The following is a 26777-nucleotide window of genomic DNA, read 5'->3' as shown; positions in this document are numbered from 1 at the left end:
TGATAACTTGAAAGAACAGCCCATTTAAAAAAGAACGGCAAATTTTTGATAAAATGATTGCAGCTATGACGTGAATGATCACTGTAACAACGTGATTATATTCTATAAAAAAAAAATTATATTATGGTCACAGCTATGGAGAAAAAATAGCAGTAACCACGAAGCTGTTCAGCAAGAACGTATTGAGGGTGATGAGTTGACTTCCCTGAGCTTATAGGCACAAACACAAAACTGGTATATTGACAAGAATAGCTCTTAGTCAATAACTGTGAAAGTTCTTAGTAATCTGAGAAACAGGCCCTGTCATAGAAAGAAGAAGAAGAAGATAGATGCTAACTGGTTATTTCGAAAGAAAAGCTATATGAAGTTAGCCGGGATCACTAGTTGAAAATATAAGGTCTGTCCTTGGGCGTTGAACTCAATACATAATTATCTATTATAATAGATAATAGTTGTTTCATCCTGGATAAGTATACATTGTACTGGTGGTGATCATGATTATATAACATTTGCCAGAAAACCATTTGCCAGAAAACCATTTGCCAGAATCAATTCGCCAGAATGATTTTTGCCAGAAAACCACTCCCCAGAATGTACCATTTGCCAGAAAGCCATTCCCCAGAATAAACCATTTTCCAGAAAGCCATTCCCCAGAATCATTTTTTGTAATTATTTATCAACCTTGATATCAATTGATCGACAAATTTATGGAAAATTTTAGGCTACCGAATTTGTCGATACTTATCATTTGGATATATTAAATACAGTATGGCCCATAAAAAAATGCGAAAATTGTTTCAACGTGAATATAGCATCAACAAGCGTTATTTGCATTGTTTTTGATAGTGAATGTAATTTCTGATTATATGTACCTAAATGCTCATAAATTTTAAGTTTAAAAAAAATAATAATAATGGGTAGGGAAATACGTTTATACCTAGTGTTAATATATAATGTGTGCATACGATGGTTTTCTTCAAGTCGAGTCTAGTACACGACACTGAAGACGGCCTTACAGTTGAGGTCGAAATACGCGTATCTGTCAAAGGATACAAACTCTAGTGGAATTAAATGGTATAGTACTAAATTCGATTTTTTCATCTACTTATAGGTATTCTACTAAACAGCTCGAAGATTTATTACCAAATCGAAGCAGCCTCAGGCTCTTTGATTCAAGTGAGGAAGCAAAGAGTGCCGCCTATCGTGGTCAGTTGTTCCGAATTTGGGGAATTTAGGCAGGAGATCTTGAAATCCATTAGGGGAATCAAGGTTTCCTTCCAAATCGCAAAGAAAGAAGACTGTCGCGTTTTGCCGGAAACTATTAAAGATCGTGAACTTCTTCTCAAACCTCTTGAAGAGAAGAAGCACATTTTTTTACTTATGACGACAAAACTGAACGTTTGTTCAAAGTCGTCTTGAAAGGTCTCTCAAGTGACTATAAGTCACCTGAAGAGATCAAAAATTGAATAAATGATTTACTTGGATTTTCCCCAGTCCAAGCAATCATTATGAAAAAGAGAACCCAATATGGCATTGTTCGGAAAGGGCTTTCTCAAGAATATTATTTAGTTCACTTTAACAAAAAAGAACTAAATAATATTAAAGCATTAGAAAAAGCTAAACTTATGTTCGATGTCTGTGTGACGTGGGAACATTTCCAGAAACCTGGAGGAAATTACCAGAACCCCACTCAGTGCCGTCGGTGTCAAAAGTGGGGTCATGGCACAAAAAATTGTCGCATGGATGCTAAATGCATGATTTGCGGAGGTTCTTCTCACGCTAAGGACGACTGTCCTGTAAAAGAAGATACCAGAAAGTTTGAATGCGCCAATTGCAAAGGCCCTCACAAAGCTAACTTTTGGGAATGCCCTTCACGCAAAAGAGTCGTTGAGGCTCGTGCCAGGCAGATGAAGGATAATATCCGTTACAATAACGGTCGTTTCCGGAATTTGCCTGGTAGAGTATCGAACAATGCTCATTTTTCATTTAACGATCGCTTGATTAGGAATTATACCCACCAGGAAGATCATAATCATGCTCATTCACAAACAAATTTTAATCCGTCGGGTAGCCGTTCGAATCTTTCAATTTCGAATGTATCTACCCACGGTAAATCCTTTGCCGATATCGTAGCAGGTAATTTGAACTCTTCCCTTATTCGTTCCATGAGTACCCATTCTACTTGTTTCAAATCAAATGGAAAAAACCCTACCGCCACAGGTAACTCCTACCCCGCTTCTTCGTCTACCGAAAATTCCAATGGGAAATCATCAGATGATATGTCTGCCTCTGATTTTAATTTTCAGTTGTTCAGTTAATTGAATCTAATGATTGATGCAATGTTCAAAGCCACCACTATGACTGAAGCAGTCCAAGTACAGGGGATAGGCAAAATGATTGAGATAGGCAAAATTTTGCCCAAATTCAAATGCTTATAACTTTATGAAAAATGGATAAAATTGGATGCATTTGGAAGCAGTCGACGGCAAATTTGGTCCAGTTTTAGGAACTTCCTTGGCCATGCATATTGGCTACTGGACACCGGAGATGTTCCGGATTTTCTGAGGTCATGTCCAAATGTCATTTTTTCTGTCGCTTGTATTTTTGTGCGGTGTAAAGTTAGATAGATGTTTGCAATTTTCCTAGAAACTAGAACTAATAGGAAGTTGAATGCCACTGGACGCATTAAGATTGGTTGGAAATCTTCAGAAATATGACCATTTCCGTAAAACTGGTTCCGGAAAGCATGGTCAGTCATGTTTGTATTTCCAATCATGTAAATATTATTCGGAGCTATATCCAAGCGGACACCAACCTTAAAAATGATGTTTCCTGCAGCGTATTCAGAACCATTAGATGCATAGACCACTCTATAGAACGTTCCAGGTGCCCTGAGGGAAGTGGTCAATTAGGAACATATCCGGAACCATATCAATATGGGCATCAAACTTCATTATTTTCAAAGGTTATGCTTTCCGAAGCATTTCCAGCATCACCGGCTGCCATAACCACTTTATAGTAGGTTCCAGGTGCCCCGGGGGATGTGGCCAATTCGGAACATGTCCGTTCATCTGTTTAGAATCACATTCTACCATAAACAGTAAGATCCATGTGACTTGGAAAATGGCGAGCATTTTCAGAACCACAAGATATAATAATCACTCTATAGTATATTCCAGGGGCTCCTAGAGATGTGGCCAACTCGAAACATGACCTCATCCCCCAGGGCCCATGGAACCTACTATACAGTGGTCATATAAATAAGTTGCGCTGTAAATACTTCTATTAGCATCACCTTCAAAAATCTTGATGTTTTTACCCATATTGATGTGTTTTCGGGCATGTTTTGAATTGGTCACATCCCCGGGGCACCTGGAATCTACTATAAAGTGGTCATGGCAGCCGGTGGTGCTGGAAATGCTTCGGAAAGCATAACCTTTGAAAATCATGAAGTTTGATGCCCATATTGATATGGTTCCGGATATGTTCCTGATTGACCACTTCCCCCAGGGCACCTGGAACCTTCTATAGAGTGGTCTGTGCATCTAATGGTTCTGAATACGCTGCAGGAAACATCATTTTAAGGTTGATGTCCACTTGAATATAGCTCCGGATAATATTTACATGATTGGAAATACAAACATGACTGACCATGCTTTCCGGAACCAGTTTTACGGAAATGGTCATATTTCTGAAGATTTCCAACCAATCTTAATGCGTCTAGTGGCATTCAACTTCCTATTAGTTCTAGTTTCTATGAAAATTGCAAACATCTATCTAACTTTACACCGCACAAAAATACAAGCGACAGAAAAAATGACATTTGGACATGACCTCAGAAAATCCGGAACATCTCCGGTGTCTAGTGGCCAATATGCATGGCCAAGGAAGTTCCTAAAACTGGACCAAATTTGCCGTCGACTGCTTCCAGATGCATCCAATTTCATTCATTTTTCATAAAGTTATAAGCATTTGAATTTGGGCATAATTTTGCCTATCTCAATCATTTTGCCTATCCCCTGTAGGTGTAAAATTTTCAAATCAAATTGTTATTGGATTACGTTTTTCTAATGGATCCAAATAATAATTTAAATATTTTAAATTGGAATGCTCGTTCTCTGAATGGTAAAGAGGACGAGCTGTTTAATTTTCTTACAGCTAATAACGTGCATATAGCAGTTATTACCGAAACTTATTTAAAACCTGGATCCAAACTAAAAAAAGATCCTAACTTTTTTGTTTATCGTAATGATCGACTTGATGGGGCATGTGGGGGAGTTGCAATCATCATTCATAGGCGTATTAAACATCAACTGTTTTCGTCATTTGAAACTAAAGTTTTTGAAACTTTAGGTGTTTCTGTTGAAACACAGTTTGGTAAATATACTTTCATAGCTGCCTATTTGCCTTTTCAATGCTCTGGACAGCAAGTTAATTTGCTCCAAACTGACTTGCGAAAATTGACTCGTCAATTTTTTTGTCATTTGTGACTTTAATGCCAAAGATCGGTCATGGAATAATTCTCAAAGTAATTCCAACGGCAGAATTTTATTTGATGAGTGCTCTTCAGGATATTTCTCAATTCAATACCCTGATAGCCCTACATGTTTTTCCTCTTCTAGAAACAGCCCTGTCGTCCTGCTTAGTCGCGCTTTTTTTTTTTCCTTGTCTGTAGAGCCTTTTACCCACTGCGTCCAATAATTAGGAATATTGTGGTATGACCCATATTTAATTTTGTGCTCATCAAATATCCTCTCACAATTGAGATGTGGTGGCCAATTGCGACAAACGACTAGCTCATAGGAAGGCCTTCTCAGGGTCGGCACTGCCTGCTTAGGGAACACACGGAACAATACGAAGTGGAAAGGAACGGTACAGAGTCAACGGACGTGCATGCAACCCAAGGATTTGTGTGTAGTGTTGAAACAAAAGCAACCTGATACATTTTACTTAACTTTTATTTTCATCTTAGCGTGTTAGGGTTAAAGGGGTTAGTAACGTTGCGGCCGATTGATGTAGGTGGGGCCCATAGTAGGCAGAACAGAGGGAAGAGGGTGCTTACACCACATACCTTGTGCTGTAGGGCGGATCGGTGACTATTGGCTTCGGGAACTGGTAATCGGGCAACTTCTGTGGCGTGGACTATGGATGATCATTCGGTCCAACGGTCTTCGGACGATGGCTACCTGGAAGGCCTTGCTGGACTGCTAACAGGGTGGGCCACGTTTCTGGGTTTCGGCCGGATGGGAACGGTTCGCTTGACCCGTGCCGAAGCCTTGCTTAATCCTCGGTTAGAACCTGGCAGTAGGCGCACGTGGTGGCCCGATTATCCGGAGGACTCTGCCGGCAATCGCCTACGCTGACGGATACTTCTACTATTCGGACGATGACCCGCTCAAAATGGTTTTAGGCGACAGTCTTAGTTGGCTGGATATCCCCGGTTGGCCGGCGGAATTTTTGGTTAGGATGTTCGTGGGCCTGCCAAAGAGGCACGTGGTGGCACAATTTACCGGAGACCGCTATCGCCTACGCTGAGAGCCAGTTGCCAGAGCCAGATCTAGTTGCGAAGGCTGGCCGGTCGAATAATGGTTGAATCCTCCGGTTCCACCTTCACTGGATGTTCCTTGGCGTTCTAGCTTCCACCGAATGTCACCGACAACTTTTACTCGACTTTTTGGTTTTCCTTAGGTGTGTTCTATTCCGCAGTTCAAGACCAACTCCTGTAGTCGCGCTTAGTCGACGACTAAGAAGCTTTTCTCAGATTTTTTCTTAACGCCCTTTGGGACATCAGTTGGAAATTCAAGCTGTATCATCGACTTGAATTAATTTAACTTTGTTGCATTTTGATCAGGTGCAATCAACGCCCTGTGTAACATCAATCGAAATTGTCAAGCTGTATCAACGCCCTGGAGTAAAATGACCTTGTCTCAATAAGATCAGTTGCATTTAACGCCCTGTAGGATATCATTTAATTATTACAAGCTATATTAACGCCCTGGAGTAGTTTCAATTTATTCTATGTAGATCAGGTGCATCTTAACGGTCTGAAGTTATCAATTCTTAGTTGTATCAACGCCCTGGAGTATTTTGACTTTGCTCTATGTAGATCAGGTGCAACTCGACGCCCTGTATGACATAAATCGATCCATCCATGTCGACGCTCTGGAGTAGCTTGACTTTATTTCGCATAGATATTTGCGAGATCTAAAACAACGCCCTGCAGAAAATCAATCGAAATATTCATGCTGTATTAACGTTCTGGAGTAATTTGATCTTATTCCATGTAGATCAGGTGCATCTTGGCACTCAGTAGGACATCAATTGAAAATTCCTAGCTTTATTAACGCCCTGGAAAAAAATGGCTTTATTCCACACAGATTTTTGCGAGGTCTAGAGCATCTGAACGCTCTGTAGAAAATCAATCGAAACCTACGTGCTCCAGGGCGTTGATACACCTTAGAGTAATTTTAGCTTATTCCATGTATATCAGATACGACTTAACATCCTGTAGGACATCAATTATATACTCCAAGCTGGATTAACGCCCTGGATAAATTTCACCTTTTTCCATGTAGATCAGGTACATGTGACCGCCCTTTAGGACTTAATTTGATAATTCCAAGCTGTATCAACGCCCTGGAGTAAGAGTCCACAAAGATTTTGGCGAGATCTGAAGCATCTTTACGCCCTATAGCAAGTTTTGCTTGTATAAAACCCCTACGGTTATTTGACTTTATTCTATGTAGATCATGCGCACCTCATAGCCCTGTATAACATCAATCGAGATATTCAACGCTCTGGAGTAATTTGATTTTGCCCCAAATAGATGAGCTGTATCTTAACGCCCTGTAGGACATCATTTAATGAATTCATTGCAGTATCAACGCCCTTGAGTAATTTGTCCTTATTCTATGTCGATTAGGTGCATCTTAACGCCCTGTATAACGTCAATTGACCCAAAAGAAATTTGACAGTATTCTAAATAGATCAGGTGTATTTGAACGTCCTGTGTCAAATTAAAATTGGTAAGCTATATCAACGCCCTGGAGTTATTTGACATTATTTCACCTATATGTTTGCAAGATCTGAAGGATCTAAAAACCGCTTTGGAAAATCAATCGAAATTTCCATGCTGCTTCAACACAGTGAAATTATTTGATATTGTGTTATGTGGATCAGCTGCATCTTAACGCCCTGATTAAGATCAATTTCAAACTCTAAGTGGTACCTACGACAAATTTGACCTTATCCTATGTAGATAAAGTGCGCCTTAACGCCCCAAATCAATTAAAAATTCCAAGCTGTTTCGACGTTCTGGAGTAATTTGATCTTATTTCAAGAAGATTAGGTGCATCTTAACGCCCTGAAGGATTAAATTGTAAAATACAAGCTTCTAAAACGCATTAGAGTAATCTGACATTGTCTTATGTAGATCTTTTGCATCTAAACACCCTATATTATTTGAAAATTTCAAGCTGTATCAAGGCCCTGGAGTAATGTGACCTTATCCTACATAGATCAGCTGCATATTAACGCCCTTTATGGCATCAATCAAAATTGTTAAGCTTCATTAACGTCAAGGAGTTTGACCATGTCTCATTTAGGTCATACCTGTAGGACATAAGCTGAAAATTCCAAGCAGTATCAACGTTCTGGAGTAATTTAACTTTATTATAGGAAGATCGGCTGCATCTCATCGTCCTTTAGGGCATCAATTCCAAACTTTTTCAACGCTTCGAAGTATATTGACCAAATTCACAAAGATCATATGCATATCAACGCTCTGTATGGTATTAATCAAAATTGTCGAGCTGAATAAATGCCTTGGAGTAAATTTTAGTTCAGCTGCATCTTTACGCCCTCTATGACATCAATCGAAATTAGCCCGAGCTGTATTAACGCACTGGAGTAATTTGATATTGTCTCAGATAGCTCATCTTAATTCCCTGTAGAACAATAATTTAAAACTCAAAGCTTCATCAACGCCCTGCAGAAATTTGACCTTAATTCACATAGATCAGGCACATCTTTACGCACTGTAGGACACCAATCGATATTGTCAAGCTGCATAAACACTCTGAAGTAATCAAGAGCAAATTAACGCCCTGTAGAAAATCAATTGAAATTTCCGAACTGTACGACCCCTTGTCACCACTGAATCTGAAATTCTGATATTCCTTTGGTGTGAAAACTAATAGTTATTTATGCAGCAAGTTGCAAAATGATAATTTTTTCAGCACGAGTCGTACATTTATCCAACAAGGCTCGCCGAGAGCTAGAATTTCATATGCAATAATGTTGGTCATTTTAAATTTGAACATCTTGTATTTCATCAGAAAAAAATCACCATTCATGCACCATTCGTTGTTAATTTTGTGGTCACCATCAAAAAGCTTACTAAGGTGTCACCTAGAAGTTACATCCATCATTTGAGGGAAAGGGGTGGTCTACGAAAGTGTGACAGTGCATGTATTAGGTATTGGAAACAAACACGCTTCGAAACGAAATTCCGCAAAATCCCACGGAACTTATACAAGCGGCATTTTTATTTCGATTTCGTTTCGTTTCGCCAAATTGTTAAAATATTTTCGCGGAAAATTAAAAAGAAACGGAATGAAACGAAATTTCGCGAAATTCAAAATGGCAACTTTGGCGAATAAAGCTCTCAGTTAATAACTGTGGAAATGCTCACAAGAACACTGAGCTAAGAAGTGGGCTCTGTCCCAGTAAGGACGTAATGCTAATAAGAAAAAGAATCCACTGCACACAAATGTAAAAAAGCCTTTTCGCAATATTCCCGAGGGCCAGGAGTCCTCAATGTTGGGCATAGAATGAGCAAAACGGAAAAATCCCAAACCGGAATGGGATACAAACCTGTCACCCTCAGCATAGTTTGCAATATTATCTTCGTTTGAATTTTTCATAGTTACTTACGACCCTTTTTAGTTCTTCTATAAAATTAAACATTCTTACAAGATTTAAAAGAGAAAATGTCCAAAGTTAGGCCCTAGGGGTGCAATGTATGATGCGTATACTGTGATTGAGGGAAAAGTAGGATATTTATTGTAGATAAGGGACCTTGTGTATTTTCGGCATCGGACATATTTGCTTTTTCGACTAAATTTTAGCAGTGAGATGCACGTAACATAATAAAACATATTTTGAGCACGATGGGTCATAAAAAGACCACCCTCTCCTGACCAATTGAATGAACCTGTCAAAAATATTAGAAACCGCCTTATGTGTATGTTTATCAAAATTATCACCAAACAAAAAAAAATCGTGGTATATTTAGAAAAATTTTGTTTAGTTTCGAAAAATTTCGTGCGGATTTGAATTTCGTACCGGTTTTACGGAATATTTCAATTATTCGTTTCGTTTCGCATCGAAAAGTATTGAATATTCCGCATATCGTTTCGTTTCGTATCGCCATGGAAAATTCTCATATCGCATACCCTTACGTGACAGAAGGTGTGGGGGTCTAGAAATCCTGAAAAATGATGAACGTCATATTTGAAACTTTCCTAAGAAAAAACTGAGTTAGAACAGCTGCTAAAACTAGGTGAATAATGGTATTAACCGTTGGAAATGAACAATTTTCTAAATTTATGAAAACAACATATTTCGTACAACAAAGTAATAAGTAATCTTAATCAATCGCTAGTGCTTTTCTCGAGTTAACTGTAAAATGAGATTCAATTTTGGGTCTGGTGGTTATATTGTATTATGACGCCATTTTGATTTTAAGCAAAAGTATGAGTTATTTAGTATGACGATGCTTATCATGTTGAAATGAAATAAAAATTGATTTGAAGCAAATACTCTCCATTTTGAGAATCTGTGTGAACTTTGATCATTCGTCCCTGGTTTTAAAGATATTCCGATATATCTAGAGGGCTCGACATTATCCATATATTAAAAAATATATATATATATATAGTTGTTTCTCCGTTTCACATTTTAATTGGAATGAGCATTGAACACAAACTAAACACGTGCAAATGCATATTTGTTCTCATATGTTTGGAATATATATTAATTTGATATAATTTCCTTGTGAGACTCCCTCATTAACGCCTGGGAGTACAACCGCCCTCTGAGCTATAGCAACGCCCTCCTCAAAAGGGGATGACTAAGAAGCTAAAATTTTACGACGACAGGGCTGTCTAGAAATCCATCTACGATTGACTTGGTCTTAACCGACTCTAGTCATCTTTGTAGCCAATTAGTTACTCATGCTGATTTTGATTCTGATCATGTTACATTTCAAATATCGCATGAAGCGATTCTCAATCCTATCAGCTCCACTTTCAATTATTTAAGAGCCGACTGGAATATATATGAAACGTATGTTGACTCTAATCTTGATGTTAACATTTCTTTAGAAACTAAAATTGATGTTGACAATGCTCTTGAAACTTTAACAAATTCCATTGTTGAAGCCAGGAACATTGCAATTCCAAAATGTGAAGTAAAATTTGAATCCGTGATTATAGACGATGATCTTAAACTCTTGATCCGTCTTAAAAACGTGAGGAGAAGGCAATTTCAGCGCGCTCGTGATCCTGCTATGAAAATTATATGGCACGATTTGCAGAAAGAAATCAAGAAACGTTTTGCAGATTTAAGAAACAAAAATTTTGAAAATAAAATTTCTCAATTGGACCCTGGCTCTAAGCCCTTTTGAAAATTACCTAAAATCTTGAAAAAACCTCAGAAGCCAATACCGGCATTGAAAGAGGAAAACAAATTATTACTAACTAATTGCGAAAAAGCTCAAAAACTTGCTATGCAGTTTGAAAGTGCGCACAATTTTAATTTAGGACTTACTAGTCCAATTGAAAATGAAGTTACTCAGGAGTTCGAAAATATTCTCAATCAAGAGAACGTTTTCGAAAATGCCTGGGAGACTGATTTGGAAGAAGTGAGAACTATAATTAAAAAATTCAAAAATATGAATGCTCCTGGCGATGGAATTTTCTACATCCTCATCAAGAAACTTCCGGAAAGTAGCTTATCATTTTTAGTTGACATATTTAACAAATGTTTTCAATTAGCATATTTTCCTAACAAATGGAAAAATGCTAAGGTTGTTCCAATTTTAAAACCAGACAAAAATCTTGCAGAAGCTTGTAGCTATCGTCCAATCAGTTTGCTTTCCTTCATCAGTAAACTTTTTGAAAAGGTTATTTTGAACAGAATGATGGTCCACATCAACGAAAATTCAATTTTTGCAAATGAACAGTTCGGATTCCGCCATGGACATTCGACTACTCATCAACTTTTACGTGTAACAAATTTGATCCGTTCCAACAAATCTGAAGGCTATTCTACTGGTCTTGCTCTTCTAGACATAGAAAAAGCATTCGACAGTGTTTGGCATGCAGGTTTGATTGTAAAATTGAAAAACTTTAATTTTCCAACATACATTGTTAGAATAATTCAAAGTTATCTGTCAAATCGTACACTTCAGGTTAATTATCAGAACTCCAGATCTGAAAGACTTCCTGTAAGAGCTGGTGTTCCCCAAGGCAGCATTTTGGGACCAATATTATACAATATTTTCACATCTGACTTACCTGAGTTACCTCAGGGATGTCAAAAATCTTTGTTTGCGGATGACACAGGCCTCTCCGCCAAAGGACGAAGCCTGCGTGTCATCTGTAGTCGATTGCAAAAAAAATTTGATATTTTTTCTTCATACTTGCAAAAATGGAAGATTTCTCCTAATGCTTCCAAAACTCAAGTAATAATTTTCCCACATAAACCAAAAGCTCTTTATTTGAAACCTTCAAGTAGACATGTTGTCACGATGAGAGGGGTTCCAATAAATTGGTCAGATGAAGTTAAGTATCTAGGGCTCATGCTAGATAAGAATTTAACTTTCAAAAATCACGTTGATGGCATTCAAGCCAAATGTATTAAATATGTAAAATGTCTCTATCCACTTATTAATAGAAAATCAAAACTTTGTCTTAAGAACAAGCTTTTGATATTCAAACAAATTTTCAGGCCAGCCATGTTGTATGCTGTACCAATATGGACTAGCTGTTGTAATACCAGGAAGAAAGCTCTGCAGAAAATTCAAAATAAAATTTTGAAAATGATTCTGAGGCTTCCTCCCTGGTATAGTACCAATGAGATACATAGAATATCCAATGTTGAAACATTGGAACAAATGTCAAATAAAATAATCAATAATTTCAGGCAAAAATCGTTACAATCTTCTATTGCCACGATTAATGCGTTATATGTTTAGGTTAAGTTAGGTTAAGTATATTCAAAGCGTTTTTTTTTCTCTTATAAGCAGGTGAAATCAACTCACCTGTAAAAAATCTGAACTGCTACGGCAAATGAAATGTAATATGGTATTAACAAAATGTTAATAAAATCTTAGATTTTTTTTACCAAATTAGGATGATAGTGTTGTCTTATAACACAGAACACCTAGATATAAGAAATAATGAATGTAATGTTTGGAATGATACTAATAAAGAAATTAAAAAAAAAAGATCTGAGACGTTTGGCACGAATTAGTTTAGACGAATTGATATATTACTGAAATAACATATTGCGAAATATTGCAAAACAACTAAAAAGAACAACCTTTCATTGAAAGAAGGGAAAATTATGATTGAAATATAATCAGTTTAGCGCCTATTTTTACAATATAATTCTTATGACTCAGCTCAACGTTCTTTCGGTCATATATTTACATGGATCATTTGTGACAGGCTGCCGCACTACTCTTCAATCTACAGTATTTACAGTACCGGAGATATTTAGAAATCCCTCGGAGGACTGCCACATGGCCTTGATTAACGTAGGAAACCGAAAAACTCAAATATTTTTTCTTATTCAGTCACTTGCTGTACGAAACAAATCGGTTATGAAAATTTAGGTTTTTCGAATCACACGAAGCATTCAAGATTATAAATTGGATAAACGTCATAGTTAACATTCCATGATCGACTCACTTTAAAAATAGCTTTTTTATTTGGGGGCAGGTGTTGACTATCCATTTCCCAATTTCTGCATTTTGATTTCACTTTAATCCTCCTTGCAGATACTTTTGTTGCGACTAGTCCTTCTTTATTTTTTTTTAAACTGTAATTATTTAAAATAAAATGACACAAATATTGTTTATATAACTTCCATTGCTTCTGTTAGCTGCAAGCAGTAAAATACCTTTTCAGTACAATTATAAAGAACAGTCAATGGTTTAAAGAAGGGTAAATCTCCTATGAAGCTTATACGTCCTTGTATAAGTTAGTCTTAGAGAACAGCTTAATATGTAAAGAAGGGAAAACCATAAAAAAATGTTGAAAATACAGTTGCAAATGTTAGCTTGTATAAAATAATCTGGAAGATGTCCATATTCACATTACGAAAATAATTATTTCTTGGAAACTATGAAAAACTCGTCTATAATACCTTTTATTTATCTGGCGTTACGTCCACCCTACTTCTCATCTTAGTGTTTTAATGAAGACTTCCACAGTGATTAACTTAGAGCTTTCATTGCCATTTCTCGAAAACTTATTCAAATAGTCTCAAGTCAGAAAAGTGAATAAACTTACTTTTTTGATTCTACGTGTTTCGCAGATGAAATTCCACATGTTCCGCTCCTACCCAACTCAATTTTTCACTTTTAGAACGTTTAATTTCCGGATTTACAAAACGACGAAAGTAAGATTTTCAACTTTCGCAACCTAACCACTACTTTCGCCGCCCCACTGTATAGAGAGACAAAGTGACTTAACCACGAATCAAAACAAAACACTACTTCGGCCGATTTTACACTGGTAGAAAAACGTCGAAAGTTACTGTATGAAACGGCTTATCATTTTGTTTTAATTATTTTTGTTGAAAATAATAAAAACTATCTAGTTTTTGAACGCTATTTGATTGTATGCAAAATTTGAGCGATGTACACGACGAAAAAACGTTAAAAAGGTGATTCATTTTAAAACATTTTTAGAATACAGGAAAAGAAGTATGAAAGTTACTCACGTCGATTTGAAAAAGTAATCGAGATTTGATCATTTTTGCATTTGTATATCGTATTGCAGGTACGAAGATACTCTATGTCCTGGAAAATCGAGAGGATTTTCAATTCGAAAACATCTTCGCCGATAAGATTCGAACCCACGTTCATCAGATTGGTATTGCTAAATAGCTGCACGTTTACACCTACAGCTATCTACCCCCAAGTCTATAATACCATAATAAGTTAAACAAAAAAAAAGTTAAAAATCTTACGAAACAATTATTTTCCATATAAATGTACCGGGTATTCCCCGTTGGTTTGACCACATTTAATCTGAACACTTTTTTATCTAATTTGTACATCGTTCAGATTAAAAATGGTTCAAACGTCATTTGGCTCATGGAACAGAGTAAAGGGAACAGGAACGCTGTGGAACGGAACACAGAATCGAAACAAAACAGTGCAAGAGATAACCAGAAACACGATTCTAGGGTGACTAGAAGTTTAAATTAAAAATGAACCCCGATAGTTTGCATGATTTACCGTTCAAATTAGCGGGGGTGCACGGTATATCGTACGCTGAAAATCATAATAATTCGAAGGATTCTACACGCCTAAGTATTGCTTAGTAATGAAGTAATATCTTTTTCTGGGAAATGGTCTTTCTGGGGATTGACTTTCTGGCAAATGGGTTTCTGACAAACAATCCATTCTGGCAAATTGATTCTGGCAAACGGCTTTCTGGTAAATGGTTTTCTGGCAAATGTCATACAACCGTGATCATCACTGGTATCATCACACATCACATATCACATATCTCAGATAATCATATATAATAAATTTTACGTTAATGGAGGTTTCAGTGTATGAAATAAAATCAAATATTTGTAAGATAAAACGCGTTCAACTAAAGATGATCATTTCGACAAACTTTCCTCACTGTGAAAGCCCTAACTCAAACCGCAATAAAGCGCAAGACAAGCGTGAAATTTGAATTGTTTCAATTGCACAACGACCAGCTCATTTCGCTAATTAAAGACCACTAAAAAGCGCACCCCTCGCCTGAGCACCTTACGGACAATACAATCGGTTGACACTGTTGGCATGATTTGTAGCGGCGTGGCATCATCTTCTGTTTCGTTCTGGATTTACGTTCCCACTGGGATATAGCCTGCTTCGCAGCTTAGTGTTCTTATGAGCACTTCTACAGTTATGAACTGAGAGCCTTCTATGACAATTGACCATTTTTGTTAGCACGAAGAAGTCGAGAAAATTTCCAACTCGAAAAGTTTCTCTATCGGCGGGATTCGAACCCATGACCTCAAATTTGGTCTTGCTGAATAGCCGGCGCGTTTACCGCAACGGCTTTCAGAGCCCCTCCCCCGTGCATGGTGGCATCTTCCTTGAGAAATGTGGCACCGGTCGATGTTCGTTTGTTTCGCGACAAGAATGGGTGGTGCACAGCACATGTTTCCGTCTGTCTGTCTGTCTATTCAGGGCATGCCAGCAGCAAGACACCCTCTTTGGCAACACAACCGGCAGTGTCGTGGTTTTAAGCTTCCGAACAAGTGCCATCGTCTGGGGTTTTTGAGCGCGTTAATTTGTCTTGTTGTCCAGGTTCGCGGGGCACAGATTTCGGTTACGGTGTTGTCGGTTGTGTTTTTGTGCTTTGCGCGCGAAATTCAACATTGCAATGGATGGAGCGTCCGATAAGGACATTGATGAAGCACGACAGGTTAGAGTTCGATTCCAAGCAGGTGCACCGTATTTGAGTTCTGTGGAATAATTCTCGCAGATTATGAGGGTTTAAGGAATCGAAAGAGTGTGAAATTGAAAATGAAGTGATATTATTCGGGTGCCAAATGTTGAAGTACTAGTTCGACTAAATGTAATTTCCTGTCGGCACGTTAATTGGCAACGAATGAGATGATCTATTCGATGCTGTTTTGTATTATTAGTATTCAAAGCGTTGTGTTCGCCATATTTCAGCTGTCAAGAGTTACAGGACGTGTCAAATGTTGTCACGTTGATACTTGGTGATACATTGTGGGTAAGAAGCTGCCATAAGCAAATGGTTATTCCAGCTGTTGCCATCCATAGTTCGTTACTATGCATCAGATTCAGGTGTTTAACGTAATGTCGCTTCCACCATTCAAAAAATGCACTTACAATCTTAATCCATTGATAGTTGCGTTACCCAAGCTGGATAAGGATCTATTGATAGCCATTACATCAGATGTTAATTGCATCGAAATGAACAATCAGTTCGATGATTTTGACAAATTTCCCAAACATCAAATCGAAGCAGCCTCTAGCCCAGGCTCTTTGATTCAAGTGAGGAAACGAAGAGTGCCGCCAATCGTAGTCAGTTGGTCCAAATTTGGAGGATTTAGGCAAGAAATCTTGAACTCCATCAGGAGAATCAAGATTTCCTTCCAAAACGCAAAGAAAAGAGACTGCCGCGTTTTGCCGGAAAACACTTAAAGATCACGAACTTTGTCTCAAACATCTTGAAGAGAAGAAGTACATTTTTTTTACTTATGATGACAAAACTGACCGTTTGTTCAAGGTCGTCTTGAAAGGTCTCTCAATCATCTGAAGAGATAAAAAATGAAAAAAAAAAAGATCTTAGAAAATGCATTTGGTTGAAAAGCTAAATAGTTTTTTCCAAAAACTCTTAAGAAAAGCTTATTGTCAAAGTTTAACATTTTTTTACAAACAAAAATTCTCATTTTTATGAACAAATTGTATGTTTGTATCCTTTACTATTCTACTAAAGGAGTAGCTTTAAAAAATGAATTATATTCCACCATTCACAGACATTAGGTAACATTAGTGATTTATACATTTATGCCCAAATTTGCTGATACACCATCCTTCCACTCCCAGCAAAAGAGAAAAGTAAAAAGCGTGTTCAAAACTAGTTTAGATTACTAAAGAAACTATATTGTATAAACGAGAGCTAAATCGTGAGTTTGAACCGCAGTCTTAACTATAAATTTTACTGTTTATGGTCGTTTTACTAAAAAGTCTTATACTTTTAAAATCATGTACGCATATTTATCGATCTACAGCAAATTGTAATCGTTTTTCTCCGAATATTTCAATTGGTAATCTAATAATAACGTATTGTGAAAATAATATGTGGAAAATAAAAACGATTTCATTACAGCAGTGTTGCCAATTTTGATGGTTGTCATTGTGCTTTGAAAAGTCTTCTAAAAATAAAACAATTGGTTTTCTATTGTGCTCTAAATGTGACGAGGGGACTTAGTTAGTAACTCTATAAAGGCGTAAGTTATTTTTGATATTAATACTATATTAGCACTTTAGTCAGGACGTACTTTAAATCAGAAAAATCTATTCATATCAGTTCCCTTCACATTTAAAACATTTTTCTCCAAAAATATCGGGGAAAAATGATTTTATTATATCTGTAAAATCGTTGCTCCAAAAATAGCTTGGTTTTTTCCATCAGGCTTCTGATTGATGTTGCTTTCGAAGAACAAGCGTTTTTTGAAAATAAAAAATATAGATTGTCGAATTTTCCAGCCAATTTCTCACAATTATTGAATTTTTTAACCTCAAAAAATCGACCGTTCTAAACGTTGTTCAATATTCGTGTGCAATTAAATTATTTTAAAGAATATTTTATTATCACAACATTGTACAATACTAGTCGAACGGTGTACAGAGAATCGATTAAAATTACATTTATAAATTAAAAAGATACAACATGCACAAATTGTCCACTTTATAAAATGAACAGTCCTTATTTAGATCACTTTAACCCTCTAATACCCAAATTTTTATTTTCGATCTAAATATCATTTTTAGTTATCTGAAATCGTTCTAAACACGTTTTGGACAATGATTTATTTTTATTCGCAAATCTATGAATTTTGATTTTTATTTTTAATATTTTTATTTTTGAACATCCCTGCCCTTTTTCATTTTTTCTTGAAGCCTCTTCTAGTTACTATTTTTTGGCTATAATAAAAATTCAAATTTTTACAAAACTTTTAAAAATATTAAATTTTAATATTTTTCTGGAAATATTTTTATTTTCCGTGCAATTAACGGAAAAAAAGGTTTGAAATTTTTTTATTACCACCAAGCTCTTCTTTTGTGATAGGTTGCTCGTAGAAAAATATAAAAGGTACGATTTTTTATATTACACGTTAAATGAAGGTTATATAAGAAAACATTTTTTCAAACAATTTTCAAAAATGTAAAAAAGTTTAAAAGTCATAAAAACTTTTCTTATATGCGTGTTGTGAGTCAAGGTTTAAGCCAAAAATAAAATCATTTTGATATCCGAAAAAATACACAAAATTCCAAAGTGTACCCCGTCTAAAGGCGGGGTTGGGTATTAGAGGGTTAACAAAAGTTTGCTTTTGAAAAAGCAAGACTTATATTGAATGTCCGTGTGACATGGGAACATTTCTAAAACTTAACTTACTCAGTGCCATCGGTGCCAAAAATGTGATCATGGTACCAAACATTGTCGCATGGATGCAGAATGCATGATTTGCGAAGGTTCTTCGCACACTAAGGACGTCTGTCCTGTGGAGGAAGATACCAAAAAATGTGTAAGCGCAAATTGCGGGGGCAACCACAAGCCTAACTTTTGGGCTTGCCCTTCGCACAAACGAACCGTCGAGGCTCGTACCTAGCAGATAAACGGCAACGTTTGTAGTAGTCGGAATTTCCCAGGCAGAATCTCCAACAATTATCATTTTCACTTGATGATTGCTTGCGTTGTAATCGATTGTACCCCGTTTGGCATAGAGTCGTTAGGCATAATGGTCGTGTGGCATAATGGCCGTTCGGCATAATGGTCGTTTGGCATAATGATTGACTTTGAATGGATATCGGCATTTTCGAAGTTTTTACCAAGATCAACATCACCGAGCCCATAGCAAAAATTTTTCGTAGGTTCTCAATAAGCGAGGTGATTAGAGATATTCCAAGCTATGAATGTCAAACATTATAGGAACATTAGAAAGCATAACTAAATAAAACTCTTGACGGGTCTGGTAGAAGATCCTTTCGGAATATTAATTTTCTTCACATCCCATAACATAGAGTATCTCTGAGCTTGTTGCGATATACATATTTGAAAATAGTAAATTGGCAAAGAAAGTTCGCAGATATTAATAAAGGAAACGCTTATAGAATATTTCGCTGTAGATCAAGCTCTGTCCCAGTTTGAACGTAACACTTGATGAAAATTACTTGGTTGAAGAAGGGAAAATTTATTTACAAAATTTTATCCCAAGATATATAATTGCAGGATAATGCAAAAATAGCTTATACACGAGAGCAGATTATTTTTCTTTTAAAATGTTTAAGACTCTTACGCAAAAAAAAACTTCTCACAGCATAGCTCAAATAAACAACACAATTTTGAAAGAAAATATTTGTGGCAAAAGTTTTGAACGATTCAATATAAATTTTAATTTTGGAAGCGTACATCAAAAACACTGTCTAATATTGAAAAAAGGGCAATTTTGTGATTGAAATAATATTTTTTCCAGCATATCTCGAAATGAGATCATGTGCTTGCAAAAAAAAATATATGTTGAACATTTGCAAATTTTAAAGTAATTATCATTCTAACAGCACTTCTTGCAAGAATTGATAAAACAGCAAAATATTAAAATGGTTAACATTCAGCTTAACTAAACAATAAAATATAAATAAACAGTGTAAATATAAAGAGCAGCCTATTTTTAAAAGAAGGCAAAATTTATGATTAAACCAATAGAAGATTGGACGCCTAAAATAATTGCAGCATAATAAAACGAAAAGACATCAAAAATTGCGTTCAGCATCATCGAAGTGATTGTGCTACTTATCTCCGAATGTCGTTTCTCCGAAGGTCGGTTCCCTGAATGCCAGTTCCCCGATTAACTTTTTTCCCCGAGTGCCATTTCTCCGAATGACCCGTTTCCCCGAAAAGTTGTGCAATTTAAATAGGTGCTATAATAGTCTTCAGTGGCTGGTTGGTAAACGAGAAAGAATGATAAGCAATCAAAAGAAGGAGGTATTCTGTCATTCTTGGCTACACACATGTTGGCAAAAATGCTGAGGACAATAAAACTCTGAAGAACCGCCAACTAAATAAAGAAGGGTGCATATGAAATGGCCAGTTCATTTACCACCCTAAAATGTATAAAGTATGACAATTATGAATGCCAAAAATTTTTCGGGGAACTGGCGTTTGGGATTACGACATTCGTGGAACCGATCTTCGGGGAAAAGTAGCACAACCCATCGAAGCAACTGCAGTCATCGATTTCTCGTTTCGCTGATAACTTGAGCAGATCAATGTTATCGATTGTCGCCCTTTTGTCAGTTGGAAACAAAAAATATCTAAAAATAAAGCTCCAAAGAACAGCCTTTGTATAAAAGAAGGTGAAATTTATTTAAACATTAAATCAACAGTTTTGTACCTTTAATAATAGTTATATCATATTTAGAAAAAAACATAGAATGTTTGAAAGAAGGGTAAATTTGTGCTAATATATCAAAATCTTCAGTGCAAAAATTTATTCCAATAGCGGAACTCAAATGAAGAATAAATATTTAAAAGAAGGGTAATTTCTGAATAAATAATAAAATACTATTGGCAATAACTTTTCTAATATGCTTTAAATTATTCAAGAGCAAATGATTGTTGAATAAAGTGACATTTTGTATCAATTGACTTCACAACAAGCCTGTTATCATCAGAAAGATGCAATAGAAACGTAAAAACGAATGTCATCTTAAGAAATTCTTGGTATCAGACTCATTATGCAAAACGACCATTATGCCAAACGACTTTATGCCAAATGACCATTATGCCAAACGACTTTATGCCAAACGGCATTATGCCAAATGACCTACCACCGTTGTAATCATAACCTTCAGGACGATTGTACCCCGTTTGGCATAAGGTCGTTTGGCATAAAGCCGTTTGGCATAAAGTCGTTTGGCATAATGGCCATTTGGCATAATGGCCGTTTGGCATAATGATTGACTTAGAATGAATATCGACATTTTCGAAACTTTTACCAAAATGAACACCACCGAGCTCAAGGCGAAAAATTTTGGTATGTTCTAAACAAGCGTGGTGTTCGTTCAGAGATTTTCCAAGCTATGAATGTCAAGATTGTTGTGACATTAGAGAGCATAACTAAATAAAACTCGTGACACATCCCAGAACATAGAGTACTTTGAGCTTGTTACGATCTACATATTTGAAAATAGTAAATTGGCAAAGAAAGTTCGCAGTGATTAATGAAGGGAACGCTCAAAGAATATTTCGCCTGCCGATCAAGCACTGTCCCAGTTGGGACGTAATACTTGATCAAAATTACTTGGTAAAAGAAGTGAAAATATACTTACAAAATATTTAAAGCTCTTATCCAAAGTTGAATTATTGCAGCAAAAATTGCCTATATACGAGAGCAGATTATTTTTAGTTTAAAATGTTTAAAGCTCTAACGCAAAAAAAAATCTTCTCACAGCGTAACCCAAAGAAACAACACATTTTAAAATGAAAATATTTATGGCAAAACTTTTGAACGGTTTAATATTAATTTTAATTTTGGAAGTTTACATCAGAAACACCGTCTGTTATCAAAAGAAGGGAAATTTTGTGATTGAAATATATTTTTTTTCCAGCACATCTCGAAAGAAGATCATGTTTTTGCAAAAATAAATAGTTGAATATTGGCAGGTTCTAAAGGAATTATCATTCTAGTAGCACGTCTTCCGAAAATTGATAAAACTCGGCTGTATACATGTTGGCAAAAATGCTGAGGACGGTTAAACTCGAAAGAACCGCCAATTAAATAAAAAAGGGTGTATAATACATGGCCAGTTTGTTCACCACCCTGAAATTTATGAAGTTCCGGCAATTATGTGTGTAAAAAACTTTTCGAGGAAGTAGGCTATTCGGGGAAACGGGATATACTGGGAACTTGCATTCGGGGAACTGGCGTGCAGTGAAACGACTTTCGGAGAACCGACTCTCGGGGAAAAGTAGCACAACCCATAGAAATACCTGCAGTAATCGACATCTTTTTTCGCTGATATTTAGAACAGATCAATGTTATCGATTGCCACCCTTTTGTCAGTTGGAAACAAAAGAAATATCTCAAAAATATAGCTCCAAAGAACAGCCTACACTCCCGTGCAAAAGTTTGGGTTCACCCCCTCAAAACATACAAAAGTGTTCTGTCCATATCTCTGTGATTACACGTCCAATTGGAACTCTTTAAGCCGCATTCGAAAGGCAAAGAGTTATTCTTACTTCGTATGTATTTTTTGAAAAACATTTTTTGAGTTTTGTTCACAAAATTTCTACTTAAAGTTGTTACATTTTTCAATAAACACACTGAAAAATCATATCTAATTTCCTCAGCATTGGGTCGACCAAAATTTTAAATCAATGTGTCATTAGAATCGTAATCTTATATTCTTTGAAGAGACCCCACGAAATTTTGGCGGAAAAATCTGGAAAGTATTCAAAATCAATGAAACAGTCAATCAAGTCATCGTGCAAAAGTTTGGGTTCACCCCTCAGTATGATGCAAATCGTGCAAAAGTTTGGGTTCACGCACATCATTTTTGTCAATATCTCTGACATTTTTCAACCGATTTTAATAGTTTAAAGCTTTTTTGAGCGCAAATAATGGCGCGTACATGATTGGTTTGAGATTTCACAGATTTAAGTAAGTTCAGGTGAACCCAAACTTTTGCACGATATACCATACTGAGGGGTGAACCCAAACTTTTGCACGATGACTTGACTGACTGTTTCATTGATTTTGAATACTTTTCAGATTTTTCCGCAAAAATTTCATGAGTGCTCTTCAAAGAATATAAGATTAAGATTCTAATGACGCCTTGTTTTGAAATTTTGGTCGATCCAATGCTGAGTAAATTAGTAATAATTTTTTATTGTGTTTTTTGAAAAATGTCACAACTTTAAGTACAAATTTAGTATACAAAGTTCAAAGAATATTTTTGGCAAAATACATACGAAGTAAGAATAACTCGTTGCCTTTCGAATGCAGCTTAAAGAGTTTAAATTGGACGTGTAATCACAGAGATATGGACTGAACAATTTTGCATGTTTTTTAGGGGGTGAACCCAAACTTATGCACGGGAGTGTATGTATAAAAGAAGGTGAAATTTATTCAACAGTTTCTACACATCATATTATACCTATAATTACATTATATATAAAAAAAAACATAGAATATTTAAAAGAAGGGTAAATTTGTGCTAAATATATCGCAAGATTTGCAAAAAATATTCCAAAAGCAAAACTCAAAAGTAGAATTAATATTTGGAAGAACGGTAATTTCGGGATAAATAATAAAATACCATTGACAATAACTTTCCTCATATGCGTCAGTTTATTCAAGAACATGTGATTGTAGAATAAGGTGTCATTTTGTATCAATTGACTCCAGAACAAGCCTGATGTCATCAGAAAAATTCAATATAAACATATAAACGAATGTCATCTTCAAAAATACTTGATTTCACACTCATTATGCCAAACGACTATTATGCCAAACGACTTTATGCCAAATGACCATTATGCCAAACGGCTTTATGTCAAACGGCTTTATGCCAAACGACCTTATGCCAAATGACCTACCACTTTCAGGACAATGACAATCATGCTCATCCAAAAGCGACTTTCGGGTTAAAGTCTCTCTCAAACAACATCATTCAAAAGCTAATTTTCATCGACTGGATCGAGCATATGGTGGGAGTTGCTATCATCATTCATAAGCGTATGAAACATCAACTTTTTTCATCATTTGAAACCGAAGTTTTTGAAACCTTGGGTGTCGCTGTTGAAACACAGCTTGCTTGGTAAATATACTATCATAGCTGCCTATTTGCCTTTTCAATGTTATGAAGAATTTTGTTTGATGATTGCTCTTCAGGATATATCTCAATTCAATACCCTGAAAGTCCTACTTGTTTTTCCTGTTGTAGAAAAAAAAAATTACGATTAATTTGGTCTTTACCGACTCTAGTCAGTTTTGTAGACAACTGGTTACTCACGATGACATTGATACGATTCGGATCATCTCTCTGTCACATTTAAAATATATCATATCATCATGAATTTGGAAGAATTTACTTGCTGGAACTTGGCGATGTACATTGTAATAAATCATAAAAAAAACACACACCCACACACACAAATGTGAAAATTTAAAGTGCCAGCTCCCTATTCACTGCAGCAAACTGCAAACATAGTTTAATTATCAACCATCCATGGTTCCTAAATAAAACCTTCTGTCTGGCTACAGCCGGCTGAACTACAGCAGAGAGCAAATGTAGAACATCCACGCTGTGTTTGGTCAACATTGCCGAGCACTTATCGTCTCTGGAATAGCTCCGCTATGGAGTAGTTTTCAAATTGCAATATCATGTGGGTTTTCCTGCTGTGGCTCGGCCCACATATTGCATTCGACCGGCGCGGTGCTGATGTTGTGAGGCGAGCGAGACTGTAGCATAGATCCAATATGACTATACTTCAGTGGAAAACTCTCAACAACTTTACCTCATTAGCAGCAATGCATATCCACTAGGGTGTGGCTTATTTTATCGAAAGTTCTGAAAACCAAAAGTTTGTGTGCTCCTCTGAATACAAATCACATAAAAAGATAAACATAAAAGTTTTAGTCAAAAATATTAGGAATCAGAGATGGCGCACAATGGGGCAGATCGCTGTTTTCGACGGCCAAACCTCTAGTACTCTAGATATGCACCCTAGAGGTTTGGTGTCTTCGACAAAGTGTTTTGGAATAACTTGTACTATATTTTGACACATTCAGATTTGATCTAGATAAGTGAAAACTGATCTAGATCAGTTTTATCTTTTTATAGGAGCGTCCTAGCAAAAAACTTTCTTCTGCAAAGTTGTTCATTGAGGCATTTTTGACATTTCTTCGGAACACACTTACACTCTATCACTGACGTGGATTACGATATATGACAATTTAATAAAGACAGTCAAAAAATCGATTCTGATCATTTTTTTTATACAAAAAAAAATGTTAAAAAAAAAATTTTGTCTTCAAGTATCAGAAGCTTAACTATAACAAAGTAAATTTATTTCATTTGCTAACAAAATTTCCAGATTTAATTATGTTTTTGGTAAAAACAGTCAAAAAATAGTGTTTTACAAAATCCAGGATAACTCATGAAGCGGCAGATGGCGGCAGCTAATTTTTTGTATACGACTAGTCAAGAACATAAGTTTCATTGTCCCGAAGATAGAAAAGTAGGGTGGTTTGAAAATTTAATGAAAATATGTTAAAAAATGCTAATATTTGAGAAACTTTTCATGAATTTATATTTTTTAAATGTATTTCTAAAACATATTGCATGTTGACGAAGTGTTTTGAAAAAGTCAGAACCAAACTGGTATCGTATAATATGACTTTTATTAAACACAATACTATTACTCTAATAAAACTCAAAGGATAGATAGATAGGTAGATACACATATGGGGCAAATTATCTTGAATTCCGTTTAAAAGTTTATTGGAATACCAGTTTAGAGATGACTTCTTCAAAAAACTTCGTCAACATGTAATATGTTTCAGAAATACATTTAAAAAATATAAATTCATGAATAGTTTCACAAATATAAGCATTTTTTAACATACAGTTATCTTTCCCTTACTCGATATTGAAGGGACCATCGAGTTAGGGAGGTATCAAATTACAGAACACAAAACCAATGCAACTGCGATCCAAGGGACCATCAAGTTTGCCATGAAAACCAACTTTTACTATGGTTCTCTAACTCGATATCGAGATACGGAATATCGAGTAAGAGAGAGTTAACTGTATTTTCATCAAATTTTCAAACCACAACAACAAAAAAGCCCCACGTGGCCCCACTTTTCTTTCTTCGCGACAATGACACTTATGTTCTTGGCTAGTCGTATACAAAAAATTAGCTGCCGCCATCTGCCGTTATGAGTTATCCTGGATTTTGTAAAACACTATTTTTAGACTGTTTTTACCAAAAATATACCCAGACAACCAAAATGTACGTATAACAAAATCACCTGGAGGCTTTGTATGTGCAAAATTTCACTTATGAGATGTCGCGAAAAGGCCTTCTATGTTCAAAAGTGGAGCCGATATGCGTGCATATATTATGTGATGAATAATAACATACAATGCGAGTGTAAAAATTTGCTACTGAACTAACTAGTGATCTTATGCGACTTAACTTATGATAGTTGACAGCTGCTACGGATTAATTCGACTTACCTTGTACGAGTGTACGAGACGAAACAAAATGTACAAACGAACTCAGAAAAGAAGTGTTTTATGCGAGAAAACTCATCAATCCGACGAGTTTATCCACAATGTTTTGCGGGTTTGATGTAATTAGTATGAATAAACGAGTTGTAACGTGAACTTTCATGCGATTTCTGGTTGTCTGGGTAATTAAATCTGAAAATTTTGCTAGTGAATGGTGTAAATTTACTTTGTAATAGTTAAACTTCTAATACTTGATGACAAAATATATTTTAATATTTTTTTTGTATGAAAAAATGGTCAAAATCGATTTTTTGATTGTTTTTATTAAATTGTCATATATCGTAATCCACGTCAGTGATAGAGTGTAAGTGTGTTCCGAAGAAATGTCAAAAATGCCTCAATGAACAACTTTGCAGAAGAAAGTTTTTTGCTAGGACGCTCCTATAAAAAGATAAAACTGATCTAGTTCAGTTTTCACTTA

General features: G+C 35.9%; 1 protein-coding gene across 12 annotated transcripts in view; it reads left to right on the top strand.

Moving 5' to 3' along the window:
- Positions 1–26777, top strand: part of LOC5576419 (calcium-binding protein E63-1) — a 372289-nt gene that overhangs the window by 41531 nt on the left and 303981 nt on the right. Inside the window, exon 1 of one of the 12 annotated variants that reach the window (XM_021841268.1) lies at positions 15539–15725. The exons of 10 other annotated variants lie outside the window; for them this stretch is intronic. In XM_021841268.1, coding sequence (XP_021696960.1) covers positions 15684–15725 — 42 coding nt within the window. In that variant the 5' untranslated portion in view covers positions 15539–15683. Of the gene's footprint in view, positions 1–15538; positions 15726–15932; positions 16041–26777 lie in introns of those variants that run through there. One more of the 12 variants, XM_021841287.1, reaches the window with a different exon arrangement.

The sequence above is a fragment of the Aedes aegypti genome, chromosome 2, assembly GCF_002204515.2.
Source record: "Aedes aegypti strain LVP_AGWG chromosome 2, AaegL5.0 Primary Assembly, whole genome shotgun sequence".
Taxonomy (NCBI): Eukaryota; Metazoa; Arthropoda; class Insecta; order Diptera; family Culicidae; genus Aedes; species Aedes aegypti.
Note: the sequence above shows the minus strand (reverse complement) of the source record. Positions and strands in the feature narration are given on the sequence as shown.